Below are 10,682 nucleotides of genomic sequence, written 5' to 3' on the forward strand. Positions count from 1 at the left end.
GCGTGGTGGTTCAGGGGTTTGAGGGTTTATCATATTCACAGTCTCTACCTGGTCAAACCCTCAGAATCTTATTTGTTTCAATAAGACCCTTTCTTGTTCTTCTAAAGACCAGAAGTAAGGCCTCAATGTCTGCTTATTGAACAAACCTCATCATCCCAGGAGTTCATGGAGTGAACCTTTGCCACTCTCCATCTACAGCGAGGATATCCTGAGGTGAGGAGTGCCACAGTGGGACAGGAACCAAAACTCCCACCTCCCAGCCCACAGCGTGCCTCTCGCCATGGGCCCAATGTCCAGGAGAGACTGCAGCAGCTGAAGAGAGAATCTGGGACAGTCAGGTCCTCTCCCAGGCTGGTGGAGTGTTCGATGGGGAGGACATAGAGAAGCTGAATTACATGGCACCGTAATCCCCTCCAGGCTAATGGAATGTTGGCTGCTGGAGGTGGGATTCCCCTCCCACAAGGTGCTGGAGCCACCCCCTCAGAGAGTGGTCACCCAATCGGGGGCTACCTGCCCTTCTCCAGTACCAGTGGGTGCCAGCTGTGGCATTCGCTGGTGCTGCCCTGGCGGGGGGGGGGGAGGTATGGGGGGAGCTGGGGGGTGTTGTAGAACCCAACCACAATGGATCAAATCTCTGACAATGTTTGGATTTGGGGGTTGGGGGGTACTGTTGTGAGGCCAAATAGGGGAAGGGGAAATGGGGTGCGGAAGGGGTTCTACCATTGAGTGCCCTGCAGTGGCCCCCCGAGTCTCATAAGGAGAATCCTCCCTCGTGTTACTTCACTGAAACCTTGGGTGACAGGTCACTCAGAGTGAGTCTCTTCATCGCTGACTTAGTCCAAGTGTGAGATAAAGACCTTAATTGGACATTAATGACCAATCTAAAGGTCTCATTGGCTCCGTAGACAGTAAGCCACCTGTTACTGGCTCCATTCACTGGCAAAACAGCAGAGGGGGCTGGGGGCTGCACAGCAATAGTACAGTGGCTTAACAGTAGGGTCCTTCAAGCTGGTTTTCTGCCTGAGCTGACCATCTGGTTCGGTCTGACATGGGAATGAGTGAAAATAGATTCCTGTGGAGCGGTGAGGGCTGATTCAGGGAGTGTGCAGTTTCCATAGTACCTTGATGTGACCTTAGGTTATCAAAATGCACTGAACAGCCAATGAAATACATCTGTTTAAACTGGATTCAAAGTGTCATAATGCAGAAAATACAACAATCAATTCATGCACAGAAAGATCCCACAAACAACAGAGCAACAATGAGACAGACCAGAGAACCCAGAAAGACTGGACAAAGTGCAGGAAATGACACAGTAGCACCAATGGAATCTGCATTTATTACATTCCAATATTTTGCAAAAACACGCTCTAACATAGTGTTTTAAAAAGATTCTGAATATCACAGGCTATTAATGACTGTCACCAGTAAATGTCATATATAGGTCAACTGTGTTGGTAGTCACCTGTCCCCAGGATCTGTACCGTTGAAAGTCATATCATCAGGTTTGGATTCCACTGTTTGTCCACAAATAGCTACAGGGCCATCAGAACCTCCGCTCTGTTTCTCACACCATCTCCCGTCACTAACAGGTCACAATTGAGCCTGACCCCATTCGACAACATCAAACAAACTGAATTTCTGTTCACATTTTCATAACACCAAGCATGAGGTGAGATTGAAAGAGCAGAGCCTGGTAGAAGTAGGAGAAATCAATTCAGGGTCTGATCTTGTTACGATGCTGGTTAAATCAATTCTCCTGATGGCCACCTTTGTGTGCGGCTGCATCAAGCTGTGAGTAGACCCTCAGTACACAAACACCAAGTGTCACTATGTACTGAGGTTTTACCTGTCCCCACTGTTAGGAAGGATGGGTCTGGCCTAGCTGCTGTGGAATGCTCCAAGTAGTTGGGTGGTTCTGTGTAACCTGTCCCTCAGGGAACAATTTGTAAAGGAAGACCCCTTTGGGCACAAGTCCATCAGGAAGTTGTCAGCATGTAGCATCCCTGAGAGTCTAAGGGAAAAGGAGAGGGTGGATCCTATCAGGTGACTCCCTGAGCAGACTAGCATTTGGCAGAATCACCAGAACTTTCCAACAAGCACCAGGACATTGCTTGTCTGTTGGTGAGAAGGGCTCTGCCTGTGAGATCCTGTATGCACACCCGGTCAGTGTGTGCCACCACATGCTGCCCTCAAAGTGGCTGTAGGGGGTGTAGAGATCGTCACACACTTCCTGCTGGAACGTGCCTTTTTAAAGAAACTCTGGAGAGAGATGTAGTGGGTTTTGTCGAGGTTCATCCCGAGCAGGTCCGTGACGCGCAACTCTCTGCTCTACAGTCTGTTCCCCAGGACACACACCGAGAACAAACATCACCTGTGCCTGGAGGACCATCAATTCAGTGAAAGATGCTCTTTGGTCTGCCTGAAATTTGTTGGTCTTCCAGAACAAGGAGTTGACCCCGACTGAGTATTGCAGACTGGCACATTCCAAAATCCAGGACTACGTGCTGCTGGATGCACGAAAGCTTGGGGCAGTTGGCAGTGTGAGAAGACCAAGATCAAAGTATAACGAGGGTCCATTCAGTTATCAGACCCATTCGGGGCCTCAAATATAAATATAGTCCTGCATAAGTAAAAATGCCTTCAGATTTTACAATAGCAGGCATTGTCAGATTCCAATGTTTGTTTATCTTGATTTGCATAGACTATACAGAACTGCTTTAATATTTGTGAATGTACATGAAGATTTTTAATGAATAAAATATATTTTGCAATAAAAAATATTCTGTCCTGGAGTGAGCAGAGCCCTGTTCTACTGGGCTCCCAAAAAGTTGGCACCCAGCAGGGCGGCACGGTGGTTAGTACTGCTGCCTCACAGCACCAGGGACCTGGGTTCGATTCCACCCTCGGGCGACTGTCTGTGTGGCGTTTGCACATTCTCTCTGTGTCTGCGTGGGTTTCCTTCTACATTCCAAGATGTGCAGGTTAAGGTGGGCTAGCCAGGCTAAACGCAGAGTCATGGGGATAGGACAGGATGTTCTTCCGACAGTCTGTGCAGAATCAATCCCTTCCATGCTGTAGGGATTCTAAGTGCTCACTGCTCCCTGGAACCCAGGATCATTGTCAGCTCTGACTGTCAGACTGTCAGACAGGCAGACAGCGTGAGTGCTAACCCTCTCCTCCAGCTAACCATTAGCTGATGGTTCCTGACACAGTCTGACCTGGGTCTCAGCATCAGGAAGTCATTGAGGGGGTGAGACCGATGGTTATAGTCCCCGAAGGGGCTGGCTTTGAAATGGCACGTTGTGAACAAGGTAACACCTCAGCTGTGAATCTACTCCCAATGGCCAATGAGCATCTTCCCAGTAGCAATCCTCCTTGTGACTGAGGTCATGGGTCACCTTGTTGTTAGCACAGTGATGACCAATGAGGGGATTCCCTGCTGTAAAAGGTGATGTTAAATCGAGCATGTGAACGAGTAGGGTGGATCTCACTGATTGTTTCAGCAGGCAGTAATGGTGCATGTTCCTGTGATCAGCCCAGACAACCTGAACATTCGCAAGGCTGCACACTTCCATGCTGAGTGGTAGCAGTTTCAGGTCTGGACTCAGTCTCTCAGAGTAGGGTTCACATTTCTAAACCGAGGTAACGGCCAGAGTGGAAAGGGCTCAGACTAGAACTGCTTCCTGTTTCTCTGTTTACCACTAATCTATTTTTTTCCTAACTGACCTGTTGGGAGATGTTATTACACACCACTGGAGCAGGTGGGATTTGAACCCAAGCCTCCCAGTCCAGGGGTAGGGATGCTACCACTGCACCACGAAAGGGGCCCTCTATGCCTACCATTGAAGACATCCAGAATTAAGTTCAGCTGCAATCATTTTGAGGAGAGCTCTTAGTTTCTCCATGAGGTGCTTTGGCAACCAGGACTGAGAGGATATTTACTCCTGCAGCTCCATCGCCCCTTCTCCCTTCCATCTTGCTCTCGATTCAAATACCAATCTCACCAATGTTTTCTAGATGATCGAGTTACTGAATAGATTGAAATCCTCCACCACAAGCTAATCTGGCTTGGTTTCTGACGTCTTTCCCCTGCTTTATCTCATGGCTCCTTGTTATCAGCCTTTGTTGTTTGGGAGATAGTTTTCACCCCACTTTTTACAAAAAGAACTCAATGTCTAAATGCCAGACAGCTATTCTAAACTGTTGTACAGTCTGAGCCAATATACAGTCTGAACCCTGTACAGTCTGAAATACCAATGTATCCAAAGTGTCACATGGCAGAGATTCCACCTCATTCCAGGGAAAGAATACAATGGGGAAAAACCTATTCTTTGGCTCAACCATTCTTCTCCCTGTTGCAGGGATAGAAACACTGAAGGACTTTGAATCCACCCCCGATGGAGAGATTCAGTGTGGATTGTCCCAGTCAATCAGCTGAAGATGAACAGATCCATTCACTCAAGTGAAGGGAAGGGTTCGACCTCCCAGTTTGGGGCCAGGGAGGTTTAATTATCCAGTAGTGCTAACAAATTATTATGGTACAGAAACAGTCCCAAATGGTTGTTTATATTCCACACCAGCATCCTCCCATTCCCAAATTTTCCCACTTGTCTCCTGCTCTCTGCTTCAACCATTCCAGACTGGGCTACGAGGAGTAACTGCCAGCTGCTCAGATATAAAGGCAGTTCCAATAATGGGAAATATAAACAAGGTAATCAATCTCATTGATTAGCGCTTTCACTATTGAAATGTATAGGTGCCAGGAGAATTAATGCAACATTGAATATTCCACAGTGTGTGTGGAACACAGAGGGTTTGATCATCTCTCGCAGGCCAACAATCCTTCAAATAGCTGCCATGTTTTGCTGTGCTCCTAACCAGGACTCATCAGCTGCAGCCCCCCCCCCAGACACAGTCAGAGGCAGGACAAGGCCATCCAACTCAATGATGCTGAAGTGGAGTATCAGCCCAAACCACCTCAGGTCTCACTTCCTGAAAGGATAATGCAAACACAGAGATTATTTCCTTTTTGTCTTTCATGGGATATGGGCACCAATGACAAGGCTACCCATCTCTATTTGCCCCCCAGAGGGCAGTTACATGTCAACCACATTGCTGTGGGTATGGAGTCACGTGTAGGTTAGACCAGGTAAGGATGGCAGATTTCCTTCCCTAAAGGACATTAGTGAACCAGGTGGGTTTTTGTAACATTTAATGACAGTTTCAGGGCCACTATTATTGAGACTAGCTTTCAATTCCTGATTTATTTAAATTAATCAAAATTCCACCAGTTTGTGTGGTGGGATTTGAACCCATGTTGTCAAACCATTCCTTGGGTCTCTAGGTTATTCATACAGTGACACTATTGGGGCACCACTGTCTTCTGAAGGCACAGAGAGCATCACAGTGCATCAGGAGACAATTTTAAATTCCTCTTCTCCCTGTTACTCAGAAATTACTGCTCTCCACAGCAGCAGGAACAGCCAACTATCTCTCTCCAGTGATCTACCCCAATGGCTCAATTACTACCCCCTCAATATCCCTTCTGCCACCCTCCCCTTTTCAAAAATACAAACATTCTCATTTTGCACCTTCTACATCTTCAGGTCATTCCTGTAGTTGGAACAGACAAATAACACTCTCTCTTCAGCCTGGGAAGATTACCCCTCACTTCTTTTAATTCAATTCAGATTGACCCTGCTAATTCCACACCAATCTTTGGTGTAAATTGTAAGCTGCTCCTGGAATTTGTTGGTTTTATTTTGAAACGATTTGGAAAAACCTGGATTATGACAAAGTATAAATTGTTCATTAAATGATGAAGAGATTTATAAAACCTCAATGAGAATCCACAGGGTTTAACTAAACTGCAAGTGGACACAGGCTGAGTGAGTGAGATGTTAATATCATTGGGAGGACATGTCTGAATAACCCACTGAGTGCCATTAGAAGGACTAAGGCCAGGGGCAGAATAATGACCAAGAGGAGAATAGAAAGAAGGAAGGAAGGGCTCTTTAAGGGTCACCTGGTTGGGTCACCCTACCCTAAATACCAACGGACAACGCAAACCCCTTCAACACTGCATCAAGATCCTATGGACCGTGAGCAGATACTAAACAGGCTCCTGCAAGAAACAGGTTTCTGGGCTTCTCGCTGAGAGGGAATGAGGCACTAAGTGAGATGTGGCTGATTTTATTTGGAGTGTCAGTGCCCTATTGGCACTGGGTAGGAGTTAATACTGATTCGCACATGTCTCCCCCATCCCCGATATTTCAATGCCCTTTCTCAGGGGCTGCAGTGAGACTGTTTAGCACCAGGTTCACTGGAAGGACACAACTAATTTGTTTGGTTGTTGCAAGACAAAAAGTTTGGTTCAGACTGCTCGGGGAGTTAGCACCATTAGGATAGACTGGCACACAGGTGAAAAGGGACTTCCCTTTGTGGTCCCTCAGAGATTACACAGTGACCTGACATTCACTAATTTTCTGACCACAGGCTACAGGACCACTGTTGGGGTGCCCAGATTGGGACTTGTCTGGAGTGTGAGATTGAGAATAGGGGCAAACCCACAGGAACAAGTGACAGGAACATCAGAAAAATATCAAAATTGGAAGACATTAGATAACAGAAACACTTCTATAAGGAGCAGACAAAAGCTTAAAAGGATTCGGTGATTGTCAAGGTAACTGAGCACTGATTCGGTGAGGTTCAAATGAGCTCTGACTGCATACTCCTGCATCTCACAGAACACACTGACTCAACTTGTGGTAGCTCCCTCTCCATCTTACAAGGATAGTATCAGAAAGAACAGTGGATTGTTTTGGAAAGAACAGTGAAGCATCTTTCTGTCAGAAGCACCTACTCAGTCCTTCTCCTGCTCCAGGAGAAACTGCTGACAGTCAATGTCTCCCTTCACCTCTGGAGAGCCGACCAGCTTTACCCCTGTTTTCGGTTCAACACACCAGCATTTGCCCCTTTGTCCATCCAGCGAAGGGTGACACTGTGGGGGGAAGAGGGGGTGGGGGGGGTGGGGGGGGGAGGGGGGAGTAGGTGAGGAAAGGGGAAATAAAGAGTTATCGGAAAAATGGATTCCACAACCAGCAGCTCAATGATATCATTTTCAAATTCACCCGGATGTTCTCTACACCTCTACACAGGACTGAGCTTGAGCAACACGCTCAATAGGCTGGGGCTATTTTCCCCTGGAGTGTAGGAGGCTGAGGGGGTGACCTTTTAGAGCTTTATAAAATCATGAGGGGCATGGAATAGAGTGACTAGCCAAGGTCTCTTCCCCCAGGGTATGGGATCCCAAAACTAGAGGACATAGGTTTAAGGTGAGAAGGGAAAGATTTAAAAGGGATCTAGGGGTAACTTTTCACACAGAAGGTGGTGCACGCATGAAACGAGTTGCCAGAGGAAGTGGTGGATGCTGGTATAATTACAACATTTAAAAATGCATTTGGACAGATACAGGAGTAGGAAATGATTAGAGGGATATGGGCCAAATGCAGGCAAATGGTACTAGTTCAGTTTGGGAAACCTGGTCAGCATGGATGAGTTGGGCTGAAGGGTCCGTTTCTGTGCTGTATGACTGTACAACAGTCACTCAGTGAAACATTCCTGCCAGATTGACTGGGAATAACCACAACGCAATCCTGTCAGGAATCAAACAAAAATAGAAAACAAACCCTTACATCGTCGGTACTAATTTATCAAAATCCAAACCTGAAAGGCTAGCAATATTTACTCCGTATCTAACCCCGTGCTGTCCCTGTCCTGGGAGCATTTGATGGGGATAGTGCAGAGGGAGCTTTACCCAGTATTTAACCCGTGCTGTCCCTGTCCTGAGAGCATTTGATGGGGGACAGTTTAGAGGGAGCTTTACTCTGTATCTAACCCTGTGCTGTTCCTGTCCTGGGAGCATTTGATGGGCACAGTGCAGAGGGAGCTTTACCCAGTATTTAACCTGTGCTGAGCCTGTCCTGGGAGCGTTTGATGGGGGACAGTTTAGAGGGAGCTTTACTCTGTATCTAACCCTGTGCTGTCCCTGTCCTGTTATTTGGTCTCTGAGACATGTACAAAGGCAGCAGCAGTAATAGCCATGTCTCCAATTGTCTCTATGGGAAGAATTTCCCAGGTGGAATCATCCTGGGAGTTCAGAAGAAGCTTTGCTGATGCATTTAATGATCATTGCCAATGAAACACAAACCTGCTTGGGATGATAAAATCCTTTCCTGTCACAGTTTGGGATGGGAATATGGTACAGGTTTTCATGAGTCTGACTCAATGACATCGCAAACCTTTCGAGGGCTCGTTGCAGCTGCCCATGACAGGGTCCCTGTGAACAGGAACATTACAACAGTAATTAATCTCCTTTCACCCAGGGATACACCACATCGTGGCTGACAATAATTGTATCCAGGAATCCCCCGAAGAAAATTGTTGATTGGAGGAAATGAGACAGTGACCTTTGATAGGATGGAACTGGCAGGCGGATGAGAGAAAAGTTTAAAGTCTGCAGTTGGAGAACCTTCATAGGAGTTCCGTAAGGGATTCCTAATTTTAATTCATATGAATAAAACCTGATAGAGTCATAATCTGGGAGAGTGGAATCAAAGCAGGGAAATTGAAACTGATGGAGAGTAAACTGAAAGAGAGGAACAAGTCAGAAAATGATCAGTTGTAATTGAAGGGGAGATATTCAGAAGAATTGACAGATAACGTTCACAATTAAAAATATTACACTGCTTCAGAATACAGTGATATGAAAGAAATAATAAGTGCGAGAGGGAAGGCTTCAATGGGATAATATTGGTGAAATTTCACCAAGCTGAAATACTTACAGAAAATATTAATTACACAGCAGGTGGCAAAATGAAAGCACATTACTGATGTTTTAGCCAGAAACTCAGTCCATTTGATTGGATCCAACCCAATTATTAACCCCTCATCAGAGCCAACAGCGAGGAAACAGACAGCAATAGTTAAATAGTTTGGATTTGAGCTGGGATCTTCTGTTGGGTCTGGCAAAAGAGGAGGTAATGTTTTATAACAGGAGCTCAGACTGACTGTGTTTCTAAAGTTTATTTTGTATTTTCCCTGATGTTGGGCATGTTGTTCGCAGACAGCCTGCTGCATGGAGAATGGGACAGAGTGGCCATGTAGCAGCTCTATAGCAGCACTGCATTTAGGCTGGAAGCATACAGAGAAGACACTGAATTCATGAGGAAATAGTTGCCACAAAACAAAGAGCTGAGGAATGGGTAAGAAGCATAAATGAAGTTTGCTGTGGAGTAATGGAGTGCGTTAATAGCTTTAGCCAATCAGCACAAACGGCTGCACAGAGCAGTGTGGTTACTGACTTGCTGTCAGCTCATTATTCCCCCGGTTCCTCAGATGTCAGGCTAGGTCAATGCTGCACTGATCCAGCACCAGAGGAAGTCATTCCTCATTGACACAGAGTTCAAAACAACTGGGTTTATCAACAGCACCACAAAACACTTCACAGCCACACAGTCATAGAGTCATAGGGCACAAAAACAAGGTAGTCACTATTGTAGTGTAGTTTGCAAACAGCAAGCTCACACAAACAGCAAGATGATAAGCTTCAGATCTTTATGTCAGTGATGTTTGTTGAGGGATAAATATCGGTCATGTCATGAATCAAAAATCCCTTGCTCATCTGCAAGACAGTAGCCAAAGGATCATTTCCACCTGCCTGTGAGAGCAGGCAAACAGATAGGACTGCACTCAGCAACTCACTGAAGAAACATTCCCACTGACCGCACCATGCTTCCTCACTGTCTGCTCTGACAACAGCACAGAGAGATAGAGAGAGGGAGAGGAAAAGAGAGAGAAACAGATGGAGAGAGAGAGAGACGAGATAGGGGGGAGAAAGAGATAGAGGCAGAGGGACAGAGAGAGAGGCAGGGGGAGGGGGGAGAGAGAGAGAAGAGACAGAGGGTGAGGGAGGGGTGGAGAGAGGGAAGGAGAGAGAGAGAGACAGAGAGACAGGGGGGAGGGAGGGAGAGACAGACATAGAGAGAGACAGAGACAAAGGGAGAGAGAGGGGGAGAGAGAGAGGGACAGAGACAGAAAAAGGGAGAAAAAGACAGACAGAATGGGTGAGAGACAGCCAGACAGAGACAGAGACGTGGAGAGACAGATAGATATAGACACAGTGAGTGAGCGATAAGACATCCAGAGAGAGAGAGAGAGACACACAGGGTAGAAACGATACAACACTATTGTCAAACTCACCATTATTCGTGGCTCGTCACGGATGTGGTTGTTCTTTGACCTCCCATTGTTGTGCGTTTTCTCGCGAATCCGAGCGTAGTGCTTGGCGATGCATTTCTTGTCGTAGGAGTGGCAGGGGATGTGACTGCTGTCTGGATGTTCCAGTTCCCAGTAATCATCAGATTCTGCAGGAATAACGGCAACTTGAAACTCCAGAGGGGGGAAAGCAAAAACATACAAACTTTTCCAAAACTTCACAGCCAATCGGTTCACTCCAAGAGCCATACACACAGGAGGCAGTCAAACTGTAACAGCGCGGCACTCCCTCAGCACTGACCCTCCGACAGTGCGGCGCTCCCTCAGCATTGACCCTCCGACAGTGCGGCGCTCCCTCAGCACTGACCCTCCGACAGTGCGGCGCTCCCTCAGCACTGACCCTC

At 46.8% G+C, this 10,682-nt stretch overlaps 1 protein-coding gene across 1 annotated transcript; it reads right to left on the bottom strand.

The window, feature by feature from the left end:
• Positions 1 to 1,319: 1,319 nt before the first annotated feature.
• Positions 1,320 to 10,527, bottom strand: LOC109936497 (insulin-like growth factor-binding protein 4). The gene is made up of 3 exons (XM_020535115.2): positions 10,264 to 10,527; positions 8,213 to 8,341; positions 1,320 to 7,003 (listed from the first exon to the last, which is right to left on the bottom strand). Exons 1-3 carry the CDS (start codon positions 10,525 to 10,527, stop codon positions 6,866 to 6,868), a joined length of 531 nt encoding a protein of 176 aa, XP_020390704.1. The 3' UTR covers positions 1,320 to 6,865.
• Positions 10,528 to 10,682: the final 155 nt, after the last annotated feature.

The sequence above is a fragment of the Rhincodon typus genome, chromosome 30 (genome assembly GCF_021869965.1).
Source record: "Rhincodon typus isolate 14 chromosome 30, sRhiTyp1.1, whole genome shotgun sequence".
NCBI lineage: Eukaryota > Metazoa > Chordata > Chondrichthyes > Orectolobiformes > Rhincodontidae > Rhincodon > Rhincodon typus.